The following is a 27,997-nucleotide window of genomic DNA, read 5'->3' as shown; positions in this document are numbered from 1 at the left end:
ACTCACTCACTCACTCACTCACTCACTCACTCACTCACTCACCTACTTACTTACCTACCTACTCACCTACCTACTTACCTACTCACTCCCATACCAATTCACTCACTCACTCACTCACTCACTCACTCACTCACTCACTCACTCACTCACTCACTCACTCACTCACTCACTCACTCACTCACTCACTCACTCACTCACCTACTTACTTACCTACCTACTTACCTACTCACTCACTTACCTGCTTACCTAATCACTCACTCACTCACTCACTCACTTAAATACTTACCTACTCACTCACTTACATACTTACCTACTCACTCACTTACCTACTCACTCCCATACCTACTCACTCACTCACTCACTCACTCACTCACTCACTCACTCACTCACTCACTCACTCACTCACTCACTCACTCACTCAATGAAATAAACGGAGCCGAAGTGTAAGCCCACACAGCACACGAGGGTACGAAGAGGGCTTCCATGAATGAAGAGGGCCAAATATCAAGAAATACAGTAGGAAGTGGAGGATAACGGCAGCTCGATTTGCACATATTCCGCCCGTGACCGGCCTCCATCTGCATCCCGCTCCGTAATCCCAGTTTTAATCTGCCGGGGCGGTGGGATGATTGTGCACCGCCTCCTTCTCCGAGCATAAGGAATGAGAGGAAAGGCCAAAACCTCGCGGATTATTCCCCTCTCTCTCGCCCGCTCTCTCGCTTTTTTCTCTCTTTTATCCGGTTTCACCGTCATCCCCTCCCTTCATTTGTATATTTTGGAGCGGCCATGAATACGGTTGGCGGCGTTCACCGAGGCTACCTCAGGAAATACGGTAGGCTGCGACTCGGACGCCCTCGTTCTATAATTCCGTGTCATGCGTGCGGAGTTTGTATGTTGCTTGCGTGGTTTACCTCCAGGCACTCCCACATTCGAAAAACATGCATTTCAGGTCAATTGGCCGGTCCAAATTGTCCCTAGGTGTGACTGAGCGAGTGAGTTGTCTGTCCCGGTGTGCCCTGCGATTGGCTGGCAACCAGTTCAGGGTGTCCCCTGCCCACTGCCCGATGATTGCTGGGATGGGCTCCAGCATCCCCGCGACCCTACTGCGGATAAGCGGTGCAGCTGATGAGCATGAGCGTTTGGAGGCTGCATGTGTCATCTGTGTGGAAAATTCCACTGAGCTCATGTTAGAATTCTTGGAATGATAAAATCGATCTTGATGGCCTCAATGGGATCATTCAGAGGGAAACTAATTGGTGTTCCAATTATAAGTAGTCAAATATCTGCACCTAAACCTAAGTAGGTTACATACCTGTCGCGCTCCAGGGTTCCATGCCCTTTCAAAATGTCGTATTTTCCCTTACAAAATACAAAATAATCCCACACCCTATTTTTTTCAAACGTGTTTATTTATGTAGTTGTACATGTGTTTCCTTATATCATCTCATCTCATCTCATTAGCTGCACCGCTTATCCTCAGTAGGGTCGCGGGGGTGCTGGAGCCCCCCCCAGCAATCATCGGGCAGTGGGCAGGGGACACCCTGAACTGGTTGCCAGCCAATCGCAGGGCACATTGGGACAGACAACTCATTCGCTCATTCACACCTAGGGACAATTTGGACTGGCCAATTCACCTGAAATGCATGTTTTTGGAATGTGGGAGGAAACCGGAGTGCCCGGAGGAAACCCACGCAAGCACATGGAGAACATACAAACTCCGCACAGTAAGTCCGGTAGCTGGATTTGAACCCACACAGGAGGTTCCCAAGACTTTAGAACTGTGCCGCACACGCGCTAACCACTGCGCCGCCGTGCCACCTCCTACTACTGCTTTGCTTTCGCTTTGTTCACGTTGTGATCGGAATGATGCATGATGGGAAATCCCCAGGCGGCAGACGCATGCGCGCAGTAGCATCAATACCGATACGTTCCCTAATACTTTGGTCTCGATGCTGATAAGTCAAACCTTTGTGTCTCTCCATTTTGGCTTTCGGTCAAATCCCGTTCACGTTTAATCCTCCGCGTAGAGAAGTAGAGCAGATCTTCATCACGGAGGTTATTATGGGATGCATGTCTGTCTGACGATGTCACGTGTGTCCTGTCCTGGAAATGGACGGAGAATTAGTTCTGCTGGATTTATTGAGGAAGAGGCGTACCCTATAGAAACGGTTGTCACTCTTCTTTAATTGTTTTGTGCATAAACAGTGTTTTATATAAAGTTGATGTCATGATATTAATAATATAGAAAATGATGATGATAATCAATGTTCCCTCTAAGCTGCGTGTGTGCACAAAAATCACGGCTCGAAATTGCTAATTAAGAAGCGAATTAAGTCAACGTTACAGTGCGTGAGGGTAAAAATACACAGGTTTCCCTGACGCTGAGTTCTAAATGCGGTATTTTGAAGTCACGAAGTTGAGTAAAGTCAGTAGAGTTTTTCGAGAACCGGCTTCTTCGGCTCGGCTCATTAAAAAGAACCGGCTCTTTCAGGTCCCAAACGGCTCATCAGGTTGTTTTTGCTTCTTTAATCCCTACACGACTGAATATTATGTAAAATTGTGCACAAAATGACTTAAAGGAAGGGGGGGAAATAGCACAAAAGAAGAAAAAAACTACCAAAATGAAAAAGTAGTGAGAAGCTGTGAAAAAAAGAAACGAAAGGAAGAGAAAAAGAAGGAAAAATTCAGAACAGGGCCAGAAAGAAAGAAAAGAAAGAAACAAAGGAAAAAAGTAAATAGAGATCAAAAAGAAAAAGTAACAGCTAGGAAAAAATAAACACAATGAGATTTTTTTTAAAGGAATTTAAAAAAAATTGAAAAAAACTGGGAAAAAGAGGAAAAACTTTGTGTTGCATTCAAATAATTTCCAATTATACCAAGTCAATCTTGTTGCCAACATTGTAGTTACACTAAAAATGTGATTAAATACACTTCTGTATCATGCAACCGACTAAATAAGCCCCCAAAAATGTTAGTATTATGCGACAAAAGATACCAGGAAAAAAAAAAAGAAAATCTTGTGAAAGAATTGTTGTAAAAACAAACAACGTATGTAGGCCGTACAACCTTTGCAATAGTACATGAGTCAATTCATTCAAAAGTGAAAAATAATTTTGCATTGTCGGAAAATCAGCAAAATATAACGTGATGTCAAGTTTTGGACATGTTTGATAATGACTTAGTTGCCACACTTGGGATTGCCGTTGCTCACAGTTGTTTCAAGCGTTGCTCACCGACTTTGTGTGAACGCTCAGACCCGGGGAAAATGACAGGAAACATTGATGATGATTATTATCAATATTATTCTCACTCCCCGACCTAATTTACCCCCCTATTTTGTGCCAAATCCAACCAATCAGGTTAATAGACCGAACGGGGTCAAATATTTTTAGCTAACCTTGCTGTAACTCATTAACTGGTGAACTTATTCTTTATAATAATAATAATAATAATGCCAGAGCCTGTGTACCATATAAATATATTGCTTAAAATGTGTCTCCCTGCCGCATTTCGACTGTCATTTTCTCATAAATAATTGTTTCAAGGTGCGAGCAAAGTTCATTTGTAAAAATGTCACAAAATTCTGCAAACAAAGATACCTTCTTGTTAAACTTTGGCGCAGACAGCTCTTGGCCAGAGACATAAAGGCGTGCTCTCATAATTGCACTCATCCCTACTGCTCACAAAATCAAATTACTTTGTGTGCTTTCCTGTCAATTTGGAAAGTTTGTTCTGTGGGTTTTTATCACCAAGTATCTCAACAGTGAACGTGGGTTATTTAATGAGCTTCCATGTCAAGGATTTCTTAGTAATGTACAGCCAAAACTGTAAAATGTAGTTAAAAATTTGCCTTATATATAGTGGACCATACTAGCTGGATTGTCAGTGCTAAGGTTTTTGAGTTTTTCCTTGCCCTCATGTAGGTTTTAGATCGAGGGATGGTGTGATTATAGTGTGTAGTCTGTTGAGACTCCTTATGATTATAGGCGTCACAAATAAACATGACTTGACTTCTCAAGGTTTCTTTGATTTCCTCATGCTGAAGTTTTTGAGTTTTTCCTTGCCCTCATGTAGGTTCTAGATCGGGGGATGGTGTGATTATAGTCTGTAGTCTGTTATAGTCTGTGGTCTGTGCAGCCCGTTGAGTGATTAAGGGCCAAACAAATAAACATGACTTGACTTGACTTGGCCCACGTTAAAGATAAAACGACATTGAAAATATGTACTCATAAAAAGAGCCATACATTACTCGCGAGCCATAGGTTCCAGACCCCTTAATATACACTGCTCTGACAGCCTCTGGCGTCGGGTCATTGCCATTGCTACGTAGGGTTGTTTTTTCTGTGTTTTGTTCTGGATGGACCTACGGTTAGTTGTTTTGGAACTCACAGTCTGTTCCCGTTTCTTCCGGACGGGGTCCAGGGGGCTTCATGTTCAAGCAGTGGAAGGACAAGTACGTGGTCCTGACGGTGGAGGGAAGCCTTCTGGTGTGCCGTGACGGGGAATCGCCTCCGGACCAGGTGGTGGACCTGCAGAGCCACTGCGAGATGATCGTTGAAGGTCGCGAGATCCTGGACCTGCCCAGGTTGCCGGCGGGGGGCCGCAGGGACTGCTGCTTCGCCCTCATCCTGCAGCAGAGCAAATTCCTGCTCCTGATCGCTGACAACCCGGACGACTGCGCGTGGGTCTTCCCCATTTTCCATAGACCGATGCAGTTGACATATTTGACAGACCGGAGAAAGACTCGAAAGTTAGGGGTGTCAAACATGTTTTAGCTTGGGGGCCACGTGGTAGAAAAAACATTCAGGCACGGGTCAGACTAGTTGGAGAAAAAGAAAGAAAGAAAGGAAAAAAGAATGGTAAAAAGACAGGGAGAGCGAGAGAGAGAAAGAGAAGAAAGAGGGAGGAATAAATACATAAAGAGAAGGAGAAAGAGACAGAAAGAGAGAGAGAGAGAGAGAGAGAGAGAGAGAGAAGGAGATAAAGGGATAAAGAAAGAAAATAAATAGAAAAAGACCGGGAGAAAGAAAGACAAAGAAAGAACAGAGAGAAATAGAGAAATATGAATTAAGAGAAAGAAAGAGAAAGAAAAAGAAAGAGAAAGAAAGAAAGAGAAAAAAAGAAAGAGGAAGAAAGAGAAAGTAAGAGAAAAAAGAAAGAGAATGAAAGAGAAAGAGAGAAAATAAATAAATAAATAAATGGATAGATAGAAAGAAAGGAAGAAAGATAGAAAGAAAGAAAGAAAAAGGGAGTAAAAGAAAGAAAGAAAGAAAGAAAGGGATGGGGAGAACATGCAAACTCCGCACAGGAACACTGGTGGCCGGATTTGAACCCATGACATCAAAACTGTAATGCTGCCCATAATACTTTCTTGTTGGAGGAAAACTAGATGAGATCATATATATTAGGAAATAATAATAATAATAATAATAATTTCCTTGTATTGTCATTCTGTGTAACAATGTACACAGAACGAAATGTCGATTGCACCTGACCCGTTGTAGCGAGCCGATGCAGCCGCAGCCAACAGAGGGCGCCGCCGACCACTTTTTAAGTCTTAGGAATGACCTAATAATTGGTTTATCTTTTATAGTCCAAATAACAATATAAATGTCTTGTAACCTTTCCCTTTCAGGCTGTGGTTGAAGCTGATCCGGAAAGTCAGAGAGGTATGTCTCATTTTCTCTCTGATCTTGCGGTTTTTTTTTCTATATTTTGACTACTTATCGCCAGAGGTGGGTAGTAACGAGTTACATTTACTTGGTTACATTTACTTGGGTCATTTTTAGGACATTTTGAGTGTTTTTGTATCACTATACTTTTTATCTTTACTGGATTGCATATGTAAAGAGTTAACTGTACGCTACGTTAGGCTACATAGAGCCTGTTACATAAATTCCCTCCACAGTATGTATAAGTCTGTGTCCATCCTTTCTTTTATTTAGACGGTACTTTTACTGGAATCATACGATTCTGAAGTAACAGTACTTTTACTTTAATCATACGATTCTGAAGTAGCAGTAGTTTTACTCGAATCATATGATTCTGAAGTAACAGTCCTTTTACTCAAATCATACGATTCTGAAGTAACAGTCCTTTTGCTTGAATCAAATGATTCTGAAGTAACAGTACTTTTATAGTAATCATATGATTCTGAAGTAATAGTACTTTTATCGTAATCATACCATTCTGAAGTAACAGTACTTTTACTCGAATCATACGATTCTGAGGTCACAGTACTTTTATGGTAATCATATGATTCTGAAGTAACAGTACTTTTATTGTAATCATACGATTCTGAAGTAACAGTACTTTTACTCGAATCATATGATTCTGAAGTAACAGTACTTTTACTCGAATCATATGATTCTGAAGTAACAGTATTTTTAATCGAATCATACGATTCAGAAGTAACAGTACTTTCACTTAAATCAAACGATTCTGAAGTAACAGTACTTTTACTCTAATCATACAATTCCGATGTAACACTACTTTTACACTAATCATACGATTCTGAAGTAGTAGTACTTTTACTCGAATCATATGATTCTGAAGTAACAGTACTTTAACTTGAATCAAATGATTCTGAAGTAACAGTACTTTTACTCTAATCATATGATCCTGAAGTAACAGTACTTTTACTCTAATCATATGATTCTGAAGTAACAGTACTTTAACTTGAATCAAATGATTCTGAAGTAACAGTACTTTTACTCTAATCATATGATTCTGAAGTAACAGTACTTTAACTTGAATCAAATGATTCTGAAGTAACAGTACTTTTACTCGAATCATACGATTCTGAAGTAACAGTACTTTTACTCTAATCATATGATTCTGAAGTAACAGTACTTTAACTTGAATCAAATGATTCTGAAGTAACAGTACTTTTACTCTAATCATATGATCCTGAAGTAACAGTACTTTTACTCTAATCATATGATTCTGAAGTAACAGTACTTTAACTTGAAACAAATGATTCTGAAGTAACAGTACTTTTACTCGAATCATATGATCCTGAAGTAACAGTACCTTTACTCTAATCATATGATTCTGAAGTAACAGTACTTTAACTTGAATCAAATGATTCTGAAGTAACAGTACTTTTACTCTAATCATATGATCCTGAAGTAACAGTACTTTTACTCTAATCATATGATTCTGAAGTAACAGTACTTTTACTCGAATCATATGATTCTGAAGTAACAGTATTTTTACTCGAATCATACGATTCAGAAGTAACAGTACTTTCACTTAAATCATACGATTCTGAAGTAACAGTACTTTTACTCTAATCATACAATTCCGATGTAACACTACTTTTACACTAATCATACGATTCTGAAGTAGTAGTACTTTTACTCGAATCATATGATTCTGAAGTAACAGTACTTTAATTTGAATCAAATGATTCTGAAGTAACAGTACTTTTACTCTAATCATATGATCCTGAAGTAACAGTACTTTTACTCTAATCATATGATTCTGAAGTAACAGTACTTTTACTCGAATCATATGATTCTGAAGTAACAGTATTTTTACTCGAATCATACGATTCAGAAGTAACAGTACTTTCACTTAAATCATACGATTCTGAAGTAACAGTACTTTTACTCTAATCATACAATTCCGATGTAACACTACTTTTACACTAATCATACGATTCTGAAGTAGTAGTACTTTTACTCGAATCAAATGATTCTGAAGTAACAGTACTTTTACTCGAATCATACGATTCTGAAGTAACAGTACTTTTTCTCAAATCATACGATTCTGAAGTAACAGTCCTTTTGCTTGAATCAAATGATTCTGAAGTAACAGTACTTTTATGGTAATCATATGATTCTGAAGTAACAGTATTTTTACTCGAATCATACGATTCAGAAGTAACAGTACTTTCACTTAAATCATACGATTCTGAAGTAACAGTACTTTTACTCTAATCATACAATTCCGATGTAACACTACTTTTACACTAATCATACGATTCTGAAGTAGTAGTACTTTTACTCGAATCAAATGATTCTGAAGTAACAGTACTTTTACTCGAATCATACGATTCTGAAGTAACAGTACTTTTTCTCAAATCATACGATTCTGAAGTAACAGTCCTTTTGCTTGAATCAAATGATTCTGAAGTAACAGTACTTTTATGGTAATCATATGATTCTGAAGTAACAGTACTTTTACTCAAATCATTCGATTCTGAAGTAACAGTAACAGTACTTTTACAGAGTAATATTTTTGGCTTCTCTACCTACTTGTGCTTCTTACCATGGTTTCCCAGGGTGTCATGTCACCCTCCGTCCTGCAGAGGCAGCGCAGCGTCACCCGATGCATCACGGACAGGGACCCTCTGCCCGACACAGCAAGCGAAAAGCTTCAGGGCGAAGGCACGCCGCCGCCGCCGGCCCACGTCACCGAAAGGGGAGGCTCACTCAGAGAGAAAAGTCAAAATCAAGGTCCTTTTTTTTTTGTGCTCTTGAAAAAAAAACGTTGTAAAAAATTGAGTCGGCTATCCAATATGTTCATTGTTGAGACACTTCATGATGAAAAGCCACAGAACAACCTTTAACCCAAAACAAACGTTTTACCAAAAAGCTCTAGCGAAGAATATAGAGCAATTTGATTGGTTGAGTGGTAGGAATGGGCGGCGCTATACACAGTGTGCATGCGCTCTTTCTTCTTTGCCCAGCGCACTAAGGGTAAGTACGTTGGTATCCTTGATTGCAGTATTTGGTGACATTTTCACAAAATAACTTTGCTTGCGCCTTGTTTAGAAACCATTATTAAAGACAAAAATGATAGGCATAATCAGCCTCAACTGTCAAGGTTGCCATGGCGCCCAATTGGCCCCGCTCGTGTGGCGCCAGCTGCGGCTTATTGACAGATTGGCTTTTTGTCTATTTAAGCTCAGAGCTCTCATTCTTCCTTGGTCAGTCCGTCAACGAACCTCTCCCCCACAAGACGTGGGTTTTGACCCGGTCCTGTGTTCCGTTGGTATTTCCTGTCCGGTATTGTTGCCGTTTATTTTGTCCTGTTTAATATCGGTTGCCAGTTTCGTTCCCGTCTATTTTTGTCTTGTTTATTATTCTCTCCAGTTTTCGTTCCCATCTAGTTTATCCTGTTTATTTTCGATATCCTGTTTCATTAGCAATCTTGTCTGTCCCGTCCTGTAAGGTATCGACCCCATCTGTCTGATATCTACTCGGGCAATTGGTATCGATCTCGTCCGCCTCCGGCTTCCTATCATTTCTGTGCAGCCCTTTGAGACTGTCCCTTCTCAAGGTTTCTTCATTTTCCTCATGTTGAGGTTTTTGAGTTTTTCCTTGCCCTCATGGAGGTTTTAGATCAAGGGTTGGTGTCATAATAGTCTATAGTTTGCAATAATCTGTGGTCTGTGAAGCCCTTTGAGCCTGTCCCTTCACAAGGTTACTTCATTTTCCTCATGTTGAGGTTTTTGAGTTTCTTGTCCTCATGTTGGTTTTAGATCAGGGGATGGTGTAATAATAGTCTGTAGTTTTCAATAGTCTGTGGTCTGTGCAGCCCTTTGAGACTGTCCCTTCTCGAGGGTTTCTTCCTTTTCCTGATGTTGAGGTTTTTGAGTTTTTCCTTGCCCTCATGTAGGTTTTAGATGAGGGGATGGTGTCATAATAGTCTGTAGTTTGCAATAATCTGTGCAGCCCTTTGAGACTCTTCCTTCTCAAGGTTTCTTTATTTTCCTCATGTTGGGGTTTTTGAGTTTTACCTTGCCCTCATGTAGGTTTTAGATTAGGGGATGGTGTCATAATAGTCTGTAGTTTGCAATAATCTGTGGTCTGTGAGGCCCTTTGAGACTGTCCCTTCTCAAGGTTTCTTCATTTTCCTCATGTTGAGGTTTTTGAGTTTTTCCTTGACCTCATGTTGGTTTTTGATCAGGGGATGGTGTAATAATAGTCTGTAGTTTTCAATAGTCTGTGGTCTGTGCAGCCCTTTGAGACCGTCCCTTCTCAAGGGTTTCTTCCTTTTCCTGATGTTGAGGTTTTTGAGTTTTTCCTTGCCCTCATGTAGGTTTTAGATGAGGGGATGGTGTCATAATAGTCTGTAGTTTGCAATAATCTGTGCAGCCCTTTGAGACTCTTCCTTCTCAAGGTTTCTTTATTTTCCTCATGTTGGGGTTTTTGAGTTTTACCTTGCCCTCATGTAGGTTTTAGATGAGGGGATGGTGTCATAATAGTCTGTAGTTTGCAATAATCTGTGGTCTGTGAGGCCCTTTGAGACTGTCCCTTCTCAAGGTTTCTTCATTTTCCTCATGTTGAGGTTTTTGAGTTTTTCCTTGACCTCATGTTGGTTTTAGATCAGGGGATGGTGTAATAATAGTCTGTAGTTTTCAATAGTCTGTGGTCTGTGCAGCCCTTTGAGACCGTCCCTTCTCAAGGGTTTCTTCCTTTTCCTGATGTTGAGGTTTTTGAGTTTTTCCTTGCCCTCATGTAGGTTTTAGATGAGGGGATGGTGTCATAATAGTCTGTAGTTTGCAATAATCTGTGCAGCCCTTTGAGACTCTTCCTTCTCAAGGTTTCTTTATTTTCCTCATGTTGGGGTTTTTGAGTTTTACCTTGCCCTCATGTAGGTTTTAGATTAGGGGATGGTGTCATAATAGTCTGTAGTTTGCAATAATCTGTGGTCTGTGAGGCCCTTTGAGACTGTCCCTTCTCAAGGTTTCTTCATTTTCCTCATGTTGAGGTTTTTGAGTTTTTCCTTGTCCTCATGTTGGTTTTAGATCAGGGGATGGTGTAATAATAGTCTGTAGTTTTCAATAATCTGTGGTCTGTGGAGCCCTTTGAGACTGTCCCTTCCCAAGGTTTCTTCATTTTCCTCATGTTGAGGTTCTTGCATTTTGCCTAGCCCTCATGTAGGGTTTAGATCAGGGGATGGTGTCATAATAGTCTGAAATAATAGTCTGTGCAATAACCTGTGCAGCCCTTTGAGACTCTTTGTGATTAAGGGCTATGCAAATAAAAACGACTTGACTTGACTTTTCTTCTCTCCACTAGCGGGCGGATGCCGTCGGCCCCTCGGCAGCGTCTCGGTGGCCCCCCCCCACCGCGTTTCCGACTGCCTGCGTCACGGCAACAGCAGCGACGCCCGCGCCGTTCGGGCGGTGTGCCTGCTGATGGGCGGCGCCGCGGCCTCCTCCGCCCTCGGCTACCTCAACTCCTGCGCGCCGTCCTCGCCCGGAGTGGGCCGGGCCCCCGAGATGGTCCACGCCGGCTCGGGGGGCTTCTCCGAGATGCCCCCCGGCGCTTCCTTTCACGCCTGCGGCCAGGACGCGGACCCGGACGCTCACTTCAACAGCTTCGATTTTGAGGGCGACTCCGACTTTGACGCTTTCGACTGCGGGGGGTTCGCGTTTTGAAAGACCGTCGTGCGGATTGGAACGGGGGTTTGCCGGGGATTTTATCAAAGACCCCTTCTTTGATCAAACGTAAATGTACGATGTATGGCCCCTTTTCGTGCACGGAACCAGCTCCTATCCAGAATTTCGTGTATCTCGAACACATTTTCCCCATAAGAAATAACTGAAAACAAACTGATCCGTTCGGAGGCCTCCCAAAACTATGCTAACTAGCTATAGAGCGAGCAGCACGGCGGCGCAGTGGTTAGCGCGTGCGCGGCACAGTTCTGAGGTCACGAGATCGAACCTTCCTGTGTGGAGTTTGCATGTTCTCCCCGTGATCCTGATCTGGTTCATGACAAAACACATTGTTGAAAATTTAAAAAGAGAGCAAATGGTGTGTATGGACCCATATTGGGTTCTTAATGTCCTCTTAATGTCATCTAAAACGGAGCACGTCTTGTTATTATACTATGTGGTTAAAATTTGAGCACTTTTTTTTATAGGACTACAAACTGTCATGATTACCGATGTGAATCAACCGTCGCAGGTTGTGATTGGCTCCCTGTCACTATTTGAACCCAGTCCTGTCAATCCCCTGTGGTCAGTCCGTCTGCAAACCTCAGTGTATACTAGGCAAGCCGTTTTCGACCCTGACTCCCACCTGTCCTGTTTTTGCTCCCGTCTGTTTCTGGCTAAGACCTGTTTTGATCCTGACCACGTCTGCTCTCCCGTCCCGGCTTACGATCTTTTTGTCCCGTTCTGGCTTACGACTCGTTTCCGACCACGCTTGCTCTCCCAGTCCCGGCTACCGACCCGTTTTTCCGTCCCTGACACCGCCATCGCTCGCTACGGAAGGTCCACTTCCGTGTTCGGATCACCGTCTGAATCCGAGAGCGACCTGTTTCCCGCTTCCAGCAAAAACCGGATTGTGGGCGCAGCCCTTCCTCTCTCTTTCAATAAAACTTGTAGTCAACGTCACGCAATTGGGTCCTGTTTCCGTTCTGGTCCTGACACAAACAAATAGCTAACCTTGGTTTCCTCCAATTCTTTTTCAAGGTGAAATTGTTCATTGTTAGCATATTGGAGTAATCCAGAAGTAATCTGTTACAATACTTCAATATTATAATATTCAGATTACAACAAGTAACTATAAACTGTATGGGATTACATTCTCAAAGTAACCCTCCCAACCATGATTGCGTAACCGGGTCACGTGTCAAATCTGGCGGTTTAGATTTGATTAAACGAGACCACGGTGACGGAAATAAGATCGAAAGGAAAAAAAACTGGAGCTTAAGCCTCTTTGATGTTCCACAGACAGACGATTATTTATTCAATAACTGAATATGTAATACAGAACTAAAGGCTTTATCACAGGAAATAGCTTTTTTTTTCTCTAAGTACGATTTGTTAGAACGAGGAAAGCGATTGACGTATTACAAAAAAACCAAAAGTATTAGAATTGAAACCTGTGTTCAATTTGACAGCAATTGAATACAAATTTTACATTGTAAAGCATTTTGTTGGATTTGTCATGATTTGCCCATTGCCCTTACCTGCGCTCACTCGTACAGCCCCAGCTGCCACTCATTCCCCAATTCGTCATCCTGCTATTTAAATACGTCAATGTAAATGTTGTTTACTTTCTTATTTCCATATTTTGTGTTCTGTTGTCTTGTTATTTTTAATTTGTTCTTCCTGCAAGAAAAAAAATTAAAAGGGATAAGCAGTTAAAAGCTTTTAGCCCAGCTTACTCCCTTTGGGCACATGTTTATGCTCCTTTGGCGCCAACTGCCGTGGGCTCTGATTGGCTCCCGATCAGTACTTGTACCCAGTCCTGTCTGTCCCCTGTTGTCAGTCCGTCTTCGAAACTCAGTGAACACTAGGCAAGCCTTTTTCGACCCTGACTCCCACCTGTACCGTTTTTTTACTCCCGTCTGTTTCCCGGCCTCGGCCCGTTTTTGACCCCGACCACGTTTTTGCTCTCTTGTACCGGCTACTGACCCGTCTTTCCGTCCCCGACACCGCCATCGCTCGCCACGGAAGATGCACTTCCGCGTCCAAAGCATATAATTTGAATTTTGCGATAATCGTGAATATGACGAGTTACATCTCTTAGATGCCTGTCTGCTATTGGTTATTGAGTAATTTCGTAGTAGCATTTTTTTAGTACGTCTGTAGTGTCATGATTACCGATGTGTATCACCTGTGCCCGCTCCTTTGGCGCCAACTGCCTCGAACTCTGATTGGCTCCCTGTCCCTATTTAAACCCACTCCTGTCTGTCGCCTTTTGTCAGTGCGTCTGCGAACCTCAGTTAACACTAGGCAAGCTGTTTTCGACCCTGACTCCCACCTGTTTTTTGCTCCCGTCTGTCCCCCCGGCTTCGACCCGTTTTTTGATCCCGACCGCGTCTATTCTTCCGTCCCGGCTTTCGACCTCTTTTTGTCCCCGACCACGTCTACTCTCCTTTCCTGGCTTACGACTCGCTTACGACCCCGACCACATTTCTGCTCTCCTGTCCCGGCTCCTGACCCATTTTTCCGTCCCCAACACCGCCATCGCTCGCCACGGAAGATCAGGGCGTCCTGCTTTCCACGTCCAGCAATCACCGGATCGCAACCCTTTCGCTTTCTTCCAATAAAACTCGTGAAAAACGCAACGCAAGTGGGTCCTGTCTCCGTTCTGGTCTTGACACGGCTTTTTTTGTGGGCAAATATTTCGTTGTTTAACTTTGTTTATGAGTATTTGTTGTTGTGCCTGAAGGATTTTATACATTTGACTATAAAGGATTTCATACGATCGAATACAAATTACATTTAATGCAAAAGATATTCACTGGCTGGGCTGTGGTGCGAGGTCAGGGCACCCTAGTAGAAAATGTTGTTTACAGGAACGGCGGGAACGGGACAAAGGGCTGATAAGATAATCAGCACATCCAGACGCAGAGAGGCCCTGATGACGTAGAAACGCTCGGTGTTGTTTTGAACATTCCAGACATCGCGGCGAGGTGGCGGAGCCCAGGGGGGGCTTCCCTGGCACGCCCATGGGAGGAGCCGGCGTGCCATTGTGTGGGGAGAAGATGGCTAACAGGAGAGAGCTAAAGGACTTCAGAAGAGGGGTTCCCAGAGACTCCAACGACACTTATTCGGCCGTTTTCGATGGAGTACACTTAATTAAATTGTTAATGAAATTAAATCTGCCCCTGTGTGGAAATGTCAGCTTTCCTGTTCATCTTTTCCATCAAGAAATGAGCACGCATTGTTGGTTGTGTTTGGTTAATGGAGTCGGATAACTCATTCGAACAATTCGGTAAACGATACATTTTGATAATTAATTCCCAACATGCCTAAATAAAAAGCCACAGACAAAATAAAGTAGGAAAATGACAATATTCTATTAATAATAATAAAAATATACCGTGATAAAAACCACAGAAGAAGTGAAATATTTATGCTGACTTGGGTCAACTCGCAAACTCGTGTTTGTTGAAAGGGGGCAAAGGTGCAAAACGGAGTCACGTAACCGACCTGAATCGTCCCACTTGGAAAGAGGCTGCGTGAGCGTCCGTCATGGAGAATTCCGTGGCCGTCTTGCTGCTAGGCGTCCTGCTGACCCTGCTGTGGCTGCTACATGAGAAAAGGAAGCCCGACGCCAAGCGGCCTTTGCCCCCGGGTCCGTTCGCTCTTCCGCTTGTCGGAAACCTGCCGCAAATCGACAAAAATGCTCCATTTAAAAGCCTCCTGAAGGTGAGATGATTTTCCAGAAGGACACTGTTGAGATTGAAAGTAGATCTCCAGGATACGAGATGAATGCTGTATGGCGGGGGATAGGAACTTATGCTAAAGCGTGGCCAATCCCGGATAAAAACATTAAAATAACAAAATAAGGTTGCTGGACCCTAACCGTTATGGCATAGGTGTCAAACGTGCAGCCCGCAGGCATACCAGGCTCGGGAGAATATGCTGAGAGAAGCACAAGACAAAAATGACTTCCAGTTTTAAATATGTTCATGGGATGCTGCCAAAGCCAGGCACCACCCAAAAACAACTGAGGCTGTATTTCTCTCTCTCTCACTCACACTCTCTCTAACTCCTTCTTTTACTTTATCTCTTTATCTCTCTTTATACTTCTTTTTCACTCTATTTTGCCTTGTTTCCTCTTTCGTTCTTTCACTCTCACTCTCCTTCTCTTCCTTTATCTCTTTCTCTCTCTTTATCCTTCTTCCTAACTCTATTTTGCATTCTTTCCTCTCTTGCTCTTTCTCTCCCTCTCTTTCTTTGTCTCTCTCTCTCTTTTTCTCACTCTCTCCTTCTCTCTCTCTCTCCCTCTCTTTATTTCCCTCTTTTTCTCACTCTCTCTCCTACTCTTCCTGTATCTCTTTATATCTCTTTATCTTTCTTTCTCACTGTATTTGGCTTTTTTTCCTCTCGCTCTTTCTTTCTCTCTCTCTCTCTTTCTCTCCCTCCCTTTCTTTTTCACTCTCTCCCCTTCTCTTCCATTATCTCTTTCTCTCTCTTTATCTTTCTTTCTCACACTATTTTGCTGTCTTTCCCCTCTCGCTCTTTCTCTCTCTATCTCTCTCTGTTTTGTACTCTCTCTCTCCTTCTCTTCCTTTATCTCTTTCTCTCCTTTTATACTTCTTTCTCACTCTATTTTGCTTTCTTTCCTCTCTTGCTCTTTCTCTCTCTCTCTCTCTCTCTCTCTCTCTCTCTCTTTCTCCCCCTCTCTCCCTGTCTTTTGCACTCTCTCTCTCTTTCTCTTTCTTTCTCTCTCTCTCTCTCTTTATCCCTCTTTCTCACTCTATTTTGCTTTTTTTACTCCCTTTCTCTCTCTCTCTTTCTCTCCCTTTGTTTCACACTCTCTCTCTGTCCTTCTCTTCCTTTATCTCTTTCTTTCTCTTTATCCTTCTTTCTCACTCTATTTTGCTGTCTCTCCCCCTCCCTCTCTCTCTCTCTCGCTCTCTCTCTCTCTCCTTCTTTCTTACTCTATTTCGCTCTCTCCCACTCCCTCTTGCTCTCTCACTCTCTTCCTCTTTCTCTGTCTCTCTTTCTTACACCCTTTCCTGTCTCGCTCTTTCCCTCCCTTTCTCTCTCATTCTTCTCACTTCATTTTTTTCCCTCTGTTTTTCTTCTCTCTACCAGTCTTTACAAAGCACACGACATTCTGAACTGAATACAGAAAAGGGCATTATGGGAGGTAGTTGAGCCAATAGCATATTGAAAAACTAATGATGAAGTGAGGCAAACAAATGGTAAACAAGCATTTCCTGTGACATCGACCAGTAGCAGACGGACGTCTAAGAGACATAACTCTACATATGTACATGGCTAAAGAAATTGCTGCGGCGGTCAAAGAGCAGGGAAAAAGCCGTAAACTAGACTTTTTTGTCAAAACTGTTCCTTTTTCTAGATGAGTGAAAAATATGGCCCAGTGATGACGGTTCACTTGGGCTGGCAGCGCGTGGTGGTCTTGGTGGGTTATAAAACTGTTAAAGAAGCCCTGGTGGACCAAGGAGATGACTTCTCAGGCAGAATGCAGATGCCCTTCCTTGTCAAAGCCACCAGGAGCTATGGTGAGTTTTGCTGCCAACAGTATGAGCTGAGGTCACCAGCTTTGTGAAGTTAAAACCAAGAGCCAAGAAGATTCTCCGATTTCGTGAACAGGTTTTGGCTTTTCTTGGGTCAGGTTTGGGTATTTCGAACGGCGAACGCTGGCGGCAGCTGCGACGTTTTACCTTGACCACGCTGCGAGATTTCGGAATGGGCCGCAAAGGAATGGAGGAATGGATACAGGAGGAGAGCCAACACATGAAAACCCGCATCGAGACTTATAAAGGTAGTTTTAAATATTCGCTCTGTGTGCGTTTACTTGACTCGGTGGTTGCCCAAATGGGTCTCTAGATCCTGACCTTTGTTGTCCGGGAGTCATAGTTTGGAGAACCTACAAGAAGACTATCAAAGGTGCTTTTTAAATAACCTGAGTCTGGAGTCTCTAGACCCAAGCTTCTGGAGTTAGACATTTGTGGTTTGGAGAGCTAACATATCAGGGCCTGCTTTGAGACCTTTAAGGTTCTTTTGATAGTCTACTGCCAGGATCTACCTCACTCAGTACTTCCCCAACTGGTCGCTCTAGATCCTAACCTTTGTTGTCCGGGAGTCAGTCTGGAGAACCAACGTGAAGACTATCAAAGGTGCTTTTTAACTAACCTGCATTAATCTGACTCTGGAGTCTCTAGACCCAAACTTCTGGAGTTAGAGAATTATGGTTTGGAGAGCTAACATATCAGGGCCTGCATTGAGACTTTTAAGGTTCTTTTGATGGTCTACTGCCAGGATTTACCTCAATCAGTACTTCCCCAACTGGTCGCTCGAGACCCTAACCTTTGTTGTCCGGGAGTCATAGTTTGGAGAACCTACATGAAGACTATCAAAGGTACTTTTTCATTAACCTGCATTAATCTGACTCTGGAGTCTCTAGACCCAAGCTTCTGGATTTAGACATTTGTGGTTTGAAGAACTAACATATCAGGGCCTGCTTTGAGACCTTTAAGGTTCTTTTGATAGTCTACTGCCAGGATCTACCTCACTCAGTACTTCCCCAACTGGTCGCTCTAGATCCTAACCTTTGTTGTCTGGGAGTCATAGTTAGGAGAACCTACGTGAAGACTATCAAAGGTGCTTTTTGACTAACCTGCATTAATCTGACTGTGGAGTCTCTAGACCCAAGCTTCTGGATTTAGACATTTGTGGTTTGGAGAGCTAACATATCAGGGCCTGCTTTGAGACCTTTAAGGTTCTTTTGATAGTCTACTGCCAGGATTTACCTCACTCAGTACTTCACCAACTGGTCGCTCTAGATCCTAACCTTTGTTGTCTGGGAGTCATAGTTAGGAGAACCTACGTGAAGACTATCAAAGGTGCTTTTTGACTAACCTGCATTAATCCGACACTGGAGTCTCTAGACCCAAGCTTCTGGAGTTAGACAATTGTGGCTTGGAGAGCTAACATATCAGGGACTGCTTTGAGACGTTTTAGGTTCTTTTGATAGTCTACTGCCAGGATTTACCTCACTCAGTACTTCACCAACTGGTCGCTCTAGATCCTAACCTTTGTTGTCTGGGAGTCATAGTTTGGAGAACCTACATGAAGACTATCAAAGGTGCTTTTTAACTAACCTGCATTAATCTGACTGGAGTCTCTAGACCCAAGCTTCTGGAGTTAAGACAGTTGTGGTTTGGAGAGCTAACATATCAGGGCCTGTTTTGAGACTTTTAAGGTTCTTTTAATAGTCTACTGCCAGCATTTACCTCACTCAGTACTTCCCCAACTGGTCGCTCTAGACCCTAACCTTTGTGGTCTATGAGTCATAGTTGAGAGCCAACATGAAGCCTATACTGTGACTTACAAAGGTGGTTTTAAATTAGCGTTCAACTACCTAACTGAGAAGTTCTTCAACTGGAGCCTCCTGACCTTGACCTCTAGGAGTCGACATCTGTATTTTAGAGCCGGCTTGAGGCTTTTAAAGGTACCTTTGATTCTTCACATTAACCTGTCAGGACCAGAACAGAAACAGGACCCAATTGCGTTACGTTTCTCACAAGAGGAAGGGCTGGGCCCACGATCCGGTGTTCGCTAAGCGCGGGAAGCAAGTAGCTCTCGCAATCGGATTGTGATCCGAATACGGAAGTGGATCTTCCGTAGCCGGCGATGGCGGTGTCAGGGATGGAAAAACAGGTCGATAGCCGGGACAGGAGAGCTAAAATGTGGTCGGGCTAAGAAACGGGTTGTAAGTCGGGACGAGAGAGCAGACGTGGTCAGGATCAAAACGGGTCGTAGCCGGAGACAGACAGGAGCAAAAAACAGGTGGGAGTCAGGGTTTAAAAAGGCTTGCTGAACTGAGGTTTGCAGACGGACTGACAAAAGGGGTGGGTTTAAATAGGGACAGGGAGCCAATCAGAGTCCGAGGTAGTTGGCGCCAAAGGAGCGGGCACAGGTGATTCACATCGGTAATAATGACATAACCTGACTTATTAACCAATTGGGGTACCTGGACCCTGACCTAAGAAACATGTTGGCCTGGAGAGTCATGGGCGCCACCAGACTGTACTTGCCCAAGACACACCAGAGGAAATGGTGCCCCAACGACCCAAGTGGTTAAGGAATTTAAGTCATAGTAGACAACACATAGGGCCCAAAATGCTTTGGAAGGTCCACCCCGTCATCAACTTGAATAGGTTCTGCAATGGTTCTTTAATTTGGGTCAACGTATCGTAAAATTTGGGGTCCAAAAGTCAAATTTTGGGGAGCCAAACAATAATAGCATGGATTGAAGCTAAAATTACCTGATTCTGTGGTTTTCCCAACCGTTGTTAATTAAAAGTCATTGAGTGGAGAAACATTCTAAGAAGTCCGTAGTCCTTTGTAGTATCCAATGGGTTGAACAATCATACTATTGGTAAAAATGTGTTGGCAATCTATGAGGCGGACCCAAATGCAGACATGACAGACTAAAACAAGAGCTTAATGGGAAACAGGGCTCACATGAGGCCCTATTTCAAGGGGTGGTTGTCATGATTACCGATTTGAATCACCTGTGCCCGCTCATCTGATTGGCTACCTCTCCCTTTTTAAACCCAGTCCTGTCACTCTCCGGTGGTCAGTCCGTCTGCGAACCTCAGCAGATACAAGGCAAGCCTTTTTGACCCAGACTCCCGCCTGTCTCGTTTTTGCTCCCGTTTTTCCACCTGTCCGTCCTAATCTCCCCGTTTGTCTCCGGCTACGACCTGTTTTGATCCCGATCACGTCTGCTCTCTCGTCCCGGCTTACGACCCGTTTCTGACCCCGACCACGTCTGCTCTCCCGTCCCGGCTTACGGCCCGTTTCTGACCCCGACCACGTTTTTGCTCTCCTGTCCCGGTTATCGACCTGTTTTCGTTCTGGTCGTGACAGTGGTAAGCTGACCGAAAATCGCGATCCGTAAAATTAGCTTTTCCTTAATATGTCATCACTGTACAAAATCAATGTTGCATATTCATCAATGTCCATTTGTCCCACTCGTCTGGTCTTCTGAAGCCGCCCCCTTTGATCCTTCGTTCCTGCTGAGCTGCACTGTATCCAATGTGATCTGCTGTCTGGTATTCGGTCAACGCTTCGACTACGAAGACCCCGACTTTCTTCGGCTCCTCAACATTATTTCGGAAACGATACAGTTTATATCGAGCCCTCTTGGATCGGTGAGTGGCACTCTGGTTTATCACTGCCCGAAAATTAAGTTTTAGTGTAGATTCAAATGTTTCATAATATACACAGTCGTATGCAAAAGTTTGGACACCCCTGATCATTTTCAAGATTTTCCTTTATAAATCATTGGTTATTCTGATCAGCAATTTCAGTTAAATATATCAAATAGCAGACAAACACAGTGATATCTGAGAAGTGAAATGAAGTTTATAGGATTTACAGGAAATGTGCAATAATTGCCTAAACAGAAGTAGGCAGGTGCATAAATTTGGGCACCCCAACAGAAAAATTACATCAATATTAAGTAGATCCTCCTTTTGCAGAGATAACAGCCTCTAAACGCTTCCTATAGTTTCCAATGAGGGTATGGAATCTGGTTGAAGGTATTTTGGCCCATTCTTCTTGACAAAACATCTCCACTTCAGTCAGGTTTGACGGTTTCCGAGCATGGACAGCCCGCTTTAAATCACACCACAGATTTTCAATAATATTCAGGTCTGGGGACTGAGATGGCCATTCCAGAACATTGTACTTGTTCCTCTGCAAGAATGCCTTAGTAGAATTTAAGCGGTGTTTGGGGTCGTTGTCTTGTTGAGGTATCCAGCCGTGGTGCAACTTCAGGTTTGTCACTGATTCTAGAACAGTGTTCGCAAGAATCTGCTGATACTGACTGGAATCTATGCGACCTTCAACTTTAACAAGATTGCCAGTACCTGCACTGGCCACACAGCCCCACAGCATGATGGAACCATCACCAAATTTTACTGTGGGTAGCAAGTGTTTGTCTTGGAATGCTGTGTTCTTCTTCCGCCATGCATATACCGCCCGTTGTTATGTCCAAATAACTCAATTTCAGTCCACAGAACCTTATTCCAAAATGAAGCTGACTTGTCCAAATGTGGTGTAGCATACCTCAAGCGACTCTGTTTGTGGCATGTGCGCAGAAAAGGCTTCTGCCGCATTACTCTCCCATACTCTCCCATCTCCTTGTGCAAAGTGGGCTGAATAGTTGAACGATGTGCAGTGACACCATCTGGGGCAAGATCATGTTGTAGTTCTTTGGAGCTGGTCTGTGGGATGACTTTGACTGTTCTCACCATTCTTTGCCTCTGCTTATCTGAGACTTTTCTTGGCCTGCCACTCCGGACCTTAACTAGAACTGTGCCTGTGGCTTCCATTTCCTCACTATGTTCCTCACAGTGGAAACTGATAGCTGAAATCTCTCAGCTAGCTTTTTGTATTCTTCCCCTAAACCATGATGTTGAACAATCCGAACAACCAATGATTTGTAAAGGAAAATCTTGAAAATGATCAGGGGTGCCCAAACCTTTGCATACGACTGTAAATGTCACCTCCATGCGGTATGGTAGGCATTGTGATTTAAAAGCCGAAGTTAAGTTTTAGAGGAGAGGGGGCGCTCTTGACTTCAACAGTTTGCACCTTTGGTTGTCCGCGCCAAACCTTTTTAATCGATTACTGGATTCGTCCACAGATGCATAACATTTTCCCATGGTTGATCGAGCACCTTCCGGGTCGTCAGCACAAGGCCTTTGGCCAAATGGACGTGATCAGATCTTTCATCAAGGAGAAGATCCAACAGCACCAGGACACCCTGGATCCCGGTGTGCCTCGAGATTACATCGATTGCTTTCTCAACCGCATTGAACAGGTCGGAAAAATAAAAGTCAGTCTTTGGGGATATAGCGCCACAGTTTTTCTACTGAGTTTATTTTTGTATGGTCAGGGTCGTAAGCGAGTCGTAAGCCAGGAAAGGAGAGTAGACGTGGTCGGGGACAAAAAGAGGTCAAAAGCCGGGACGGGAGAGTAGACGTGGTCAGGATCAAAAACGGGTCGAAGCCGGTAGACAGACGGGAACAAAAAAACAGGTGGGAGTCAGGGTCGAAAAACGTTTGTCGCAAAGTTCAAATTATATGGGTTTTAAATTGCTGTTGATGTCGTATAGTGGGGGAAATCCAGTAAAGAGGGGCCAAAATATTATCTCATTCGACACGGTAAAGTGAAAATGTGTCAGGACCAGAACAAAGACAGGACCCACTTGCGTGCGTTTCTCATAATTTTATTAGGAGGAAGGGAAAGGGTATTATACACGATCCGTAGATCGTTGATCGTGGGGATCAGGTTACTCAGACGAGAAAGAGGTATTTCCGTGGCGAGCGAAGGCAGTGTCGAGAGCGGGGAAAAACAGATCGATGGCCGGGACGGGGGAGCAAAAACGTAGTCAAGTTCAGAAAAGGGGCCGGAGCTGGGAATCAAACAGGAATCAGGACAGGAGAGAGTCAGGGTTGAAAAGGCTTGCCTAGCGTGAGCTGAGGTTCGCAGACGGACTGGCAACGGGTGACCGGAAGACGGGGGTTTAAAAAGAGACAAGCAGCCAATCAGCGTCCGAGGCAGTTGGCGCCAAAGGAGCAGACTCAGGTGCCTCGCGTCAGTAATCATGACAAAATGCTGTAAGGCAGGGATGCTATATCCCTGGGGGCTACTCTATTGTGATGGTACTCTGTCAATTCTCCATGGAGAATGGATGCCCATAAGACCCTTGCAGGGTTCGGTATATCCAAAAGGTGGACTGACTCAAAAGATCCACTTGACTGCATTTGTGCCCTCAGGAGAAGACCAACGAGTCCACAGAGTTCTTCTATGAGAACCTGGAGTCAACGGTCATGAATCTCTTCTTGGCGGGGACCGAAACCAGCAGCTCCACCATCCGATATGCCCTTAGCGTGCTTATCAAGCATCCCGAAATTCAAGGTCAAAGCTCCCTTGATTAAGACTCCAGATCCTAAAGCTTCTTCAGTTCTGAAGAACTTCTTCTCTGGGGTTCCTTTGCACAGAGAGGATGCAGCAGGAGATCGACGCAGTCATCGGACGTGAGCGCAACGTCAACATGGACGACAGGAAGTCCCTGCCCTTCACCGATGCTGTGATTCACGAGGTGCAGCGCTTCCTGGACATCGTCCCCTTCAGTCTGCCGCACTGCGCTCTCTGGGATGTCTCGTTCCGAGGTTACACCATTCCCAAGGTACTCTTTGAGTTTTTAGTGGGAACCGTTCACGTACCGGTTTCGGAGCAGACCTTATTGCCTCGAAATATAGAAACAAGATACAAAGAGATCTTGGCGGGGGAGAAGCCGTTTATTTCGCTCGTCAGAGTTTAAAACAGAGTTCTCATTCGTCTAAGAGACAATCACCTTTCTTATACCCTCAGACAACATCTCATGTTACTTAGCTCATCCCCTTGCGATGACGCACTTGTTTTTTTCTCAGTGTGCATGCTTTCCGGGAATTGACAATGTTTTTCAGAATGTTTTTGTCCTCTTTCGATTCTCCAAAGTTACATAATTTCCAAGAAACTCGTTTGGGTCGGCCTGACACATCCAAATTCCTGACTAGACCGCTTGTTCCACGCCAAGCAGAATGTTAATAATAAACCTCGCTGACATTTAAACTCGGGAGAAACAAGCCTGGAATTTCCTGGAAGCTCCAACTCCATTAAACCACAACACTGGCCAGGTTCTTGTTATTTGAACGTGGGTTTTCGACAGGACACCGTCATCATACCGATGCTTCACTCTGTGCTGAAAGACGAGACCCAGTGGGCAGAGGCTCAGTCTTTCAACCCTCAGAACTTCCTGGACTCGGACAGCAACTTCAAGAAGAACCCGGCGTTTATGCCTTTTGGAACAGGTATGTTGGGTTGTACTTAATGGCTTCATAGTCTCCTCTCAGAGCCGTCAACAATAGATCTTAAAACCGCTCCCTAGTATTCTGGACTGGAAGGTTCAGTCCAGGGACCTAAACCATCAACGGCTGTGATGCAATTACACAACTATTGGAGTATTATGAGTGACTTTAGTAAGAAATATAGATATACGGTGGCTTGCGAAACTATTTGGCCCCATTGTGACCTTTTGCCACATTTCAGACTTCAAACGTAGAGATATAAAACTGTAATTTCTTGTGAAGAATCAAAAATAAGTGGGACATAATTATGAAGTTGAACACACTTTATTGGATATTTTACACTTTTTTAACAAATAAAAAATGAAAAATTGGGTGTGCAAAATGATTCAGCCCCATTGAGGGAATACTTTTGCTGTGATTACAGCAGCAAGCTGCCTCGGGTATGTCTCTATCAGTTTTGCACAACGAAAATGTTTTATTTTTGCCCATTCCTCCTTGCAAAACAGCTCAAGCACAGTGAGGTTGGATGGAAAGCAGCAGTTTTCAGTTCTTTCCACAGATTCTCAATTGGATTGAGGTATGGACTTTGACTTGGCCATTTTAACACCTTGATTTGTTTTTTTGTGAACCATTCCATTGTAGCTTTTGCTTTATGTTTTGGATCATTGTCTCGTTGGAAGACACATCTCCGTCCCAGTCTCAAGTCTTTTGCGGACTCCGTTAGGTTTCCTTCCAGAATGGTCCTGTATTTGGCGCCATCCATCTTCCCATCAATTTGAACCATCTTCCCTGTCTCTGCTGAAGAAAAGCAGGCGCAAACCATGATGCTGCCACCACCATGTTTGACTGTGGGGATGGTGGGTTGAGGGTGATGAGCTGTGCTGCTTTTACGCCAAACATTACATCTTGCTCTGTTGCCAAAAAGTTCGATTTTGGTCTCATCTGACCAGAGCTTCTTCTTCCACGTTTTTGGTGTGTCTCCCAGGTGTCTTGTAGCAAACTTTAAACCATACTTTTTATGGATATCTTGAAGAAATGGCTCCCTTCTTGCCACTCTTCCATACAGGCCAGATTTGTGCAGTCTACGACTGATTGTTGTCCAATGGACAGATTCTTCCACCTCAGCTGTAGACCTCTGCAGTTCATCCAGAGTGATCATGGGCCTCTTGGCTGCATCTCTGATCAGTTTTCTCCTTGCATGTGCCGATTTTGGTGGATTTGCAGTGGTCCGATAGTCCTTCCATTTCAATACTATTGCTTGCACAGTGCTCCTTGGGATGTTTAAAGCTTGGGAAATCTTTTTGTATCCAAATCCAGCTTTAAACTTCTCCACAATAGTTTCTCAGACCTGCCTGGTGTGTTCCTCGTTCTTCGTGATGCTCTCTGCACTTTAAACAGACCTCTGAGACTATCACAGTGCAGGTGCATTTATATAGAGACTTGATCTCACACAGATGGATTCCATTTATCATCGTTAGTCAGTTTGATCTACATATAATCATCCAGAGATCCTCACTGAACCTCTGGACAGAGTTTGCTGCACTTTGTTAAAAAAAACTGAAAATATTCAATGATTGTGTCCCATTTATTGTTGATGCTTCAGAAGAAATTACAATGTTCTCCCTAGGTGTGAATGAGTGTGTGAGTTGTCTGTCTCTGTGTGGCCTTAACTGTCTGGCAACCGGTTCAGGGTGTTCCCTGCCCACTGCCCCAAAATGCCTCGGATGGGCTCCAGCAGCCCCGCGACCCTACTGAGGATAAGCGGTGCAGATGATAATAATGGATGGACAACGGTAATCATTCATTTATATCTAATGGCAGTAAAAGACCCCCACACTTCACCCTTTAGCAGCCTCATGGTGTCCTCAGCTAGGTAGGCTGCTTTACATCACATTAAGGGCCCAATGCCCAATTGGTCGTGAATATGGTCGTGAATATATGGGACATGTTCAATTGGAATTGTTCATCTTGTTGTAATAAAAAAACAAAAAAAACAGTGTGAGCGTACTATGCAATTTTTCGATTATAAATTGCATTTTCGTGTACCCAGGAAAAAGAGCCTGCGTCGGCGAGTCTTTGGCCCGCATGGAACTCTTCATGTTCCTGGTGACACTGGTGCAACATTTCAGCTTCAGCTGCCCCGGGGGTCCGGGCAGTGTGGACCTGACCCCGGAGTACAGCAGCTTCGCTAACACACCGCGACGACACCGGATCATTGCTGCGCCCCGCTAGCGCCCCATCAGCCAATCGGAGGGTTTGCCTTGAACCGGCACGTGTTTGCTAATGCTACAGCTATATCCAGGGCCGTTGCTAGCCATTTGGGTGTGCCCTAAGCACAAATGCTTTATGACAATCTGCCCAACTATCATCCACTCTCTGAGTTTGATGGCTTTGTTTTAAAAAATGCGATTATCAAACTGTTTAGTCCTTTTTTTAAAATTTGTGGAGTAAATAAGTCCAACAAATAAACGACTTCCACTTTTTTGTTTCAAATAACTCTGGAATGGATGGAACAACTGTGTTCTCTTTTGTGCAGTTCCCTGTCGTACTAAGTCACCATGTACCGTCATGAAATCTGATAACATAAAGTTTTGAATGTAATTAAAGCATCCAAGGCTATATATTGATAAAATAATGATTTCATCGTACGTTATTATGTCTACTGGAGGAGCATTCCTAAGTACAAAACATCATGCAAATATCTCACTTTTTTGGCTTTCTTAGTTTAGCAACTTCAAACACCGTCATCCGATCCTGGTGGTCTCAGATATCTGGGACCACGCCTACAGAGGCATGATCTGGTCAAGCATTCTTGGTCCATATAAAAAGAGGAGCTGATCGAAAGCTCGTTTTCTCTTTTCACCTACCTGAATAACTCATTGCACGCTGGCCGCATGGTGCGGCCGTGCGGGCCTGCTCTACAGCCTTGAGTTGAGCAAGTGTGCCATACGTTGCAACCATCTGGAGCACAAAACCAAATCTCTCCGCAACAACAAGTAAGAGAACGGTTTTAGATTTAACACTATGTTTGCTGGTTCTTGGGAATGAGCGTTTTTTTTTCTGTCCAAGGGAATCTCCCCAAATCGACTCGCATTATAGCGGGAAATTTTCTTTTTTGTGCTCGTAACTTCCAGGCTTTCAGCAGTCGAAAACTCCCAGGCGCCTTCCCCTCCCCTTTTTTTCTTATTATTAATTCTCCATGTTAATAAATTGTGTGTGTGCTATTTCAATCGGTTGTGTTCATTGATTCAATTTTCTTGGGATTAGTAATTCAGATCAGAACTCAAAAGATTTAAAAAAAATAAATAAACTATTACTCTATCAGTGTGGGAAATTCTAGCATTCTTCAGATAAAAAACGATTTATGGTGGAGCATAAGTGACACCTAGAGGCAAATTCATTTACTGATTGCAGTAAAGAGTAATTCGTTTCAATCCTAACCATTTTCAAAATTAAAGCTAAAATAATCCCTCCACAATTTTCTTGTATTCTGGTGTTTTACTTTGTAATAAAGACTTGACTAAACCACAATCAAACTCAGTTTTGTTTCCGGTGCTCAGTTTGTGTTGCAGGTCAGTAGCCGGGACAGGAGAGCAAAAACGTGGTCGGGGTCGTAAGCCAGGAAAGGAGAGTAAATGTGGTCGGGGACAAAAAGAGGTCAAAGGCCGGGACAGGAGAG

The 27,997-nt window shown here is 43.5% G+C and overlaps 2 protein-coding genes across 2 annotated transcripts; both read left to right on the top strand.

Moving 5' to 3' along the window:
• Positions 1-413: 413 nt before the first annotated feature.
• LOC148358915 (uncharacterized) lies at positions 414-14,037 on the top strand. Its single transcript, XM_088345656.1, has 5 exons — positions 414-832; positions 4,423-4,681; positions 5,636-5,669; positions 8,288-8,462; positions 11,034-14,037. Exons 1-5 carry the CDS (start codon positions 787-789, stop codon positions 11,393-11,395), a joined length of 876 nt encoding a protein of 291 aa, XP_088201782.1. The 5' UTR covers positions 414-786; the 3' UTR covers positions 11,396-14,037.
• Positions 14,038-14,934: 897 nt separating this feature from the next.
• On the top strand, positions 14,935-27,480 carry LOC148358914 (cytochrome P450 2F3-like). The gene is made up of 9 exons (XM_088345649.1): positions 14,935-15,124; positions 16,788-16,950; positions 17,064-17,213; positions 20,450-20,610; positions 22,110-22,286; positions 23,245-23,386; positions 23,470-23,657; positions 24,180-24,321; positions 26,369-27,480. Exons 1-9 carry the CDS (start codon positions 14,948-14,950, stop codon positions 26,548-26,550), a joined length of 1,482 nt encoding a protein of 493 aa, XP_088201775.1. The 5' UTR covers positions 14,935-14,947; the 3' UTR covers positions 26,551-27,480.
• The last annotated feature ends 517 nt before the right edge of the window (positions 27,481-27,997 follow it).

The sequence above is a fragment of the Urocampus carinirostris genome, chromosome 10 (assembly GCF_059441175.1).
Source record: "Urocampus carinirostris isolate Australia breed hairy pipefish chromosome 10, RoL_Ucar_1.0, whole genome shotgun sequence".
Taxonomy (NCBI): domain Eukaryota; kingdom Metazoa; phylum Chordata; class Actinopteri; order Syngnathiformes; family Syngnathidae; genus Urocampus; species Urocampus carinirostris.
Note: the sequence above shows the minus strand (reverse complement) of the source record. Positions and strands in the feature narration are given on the sequence as shown.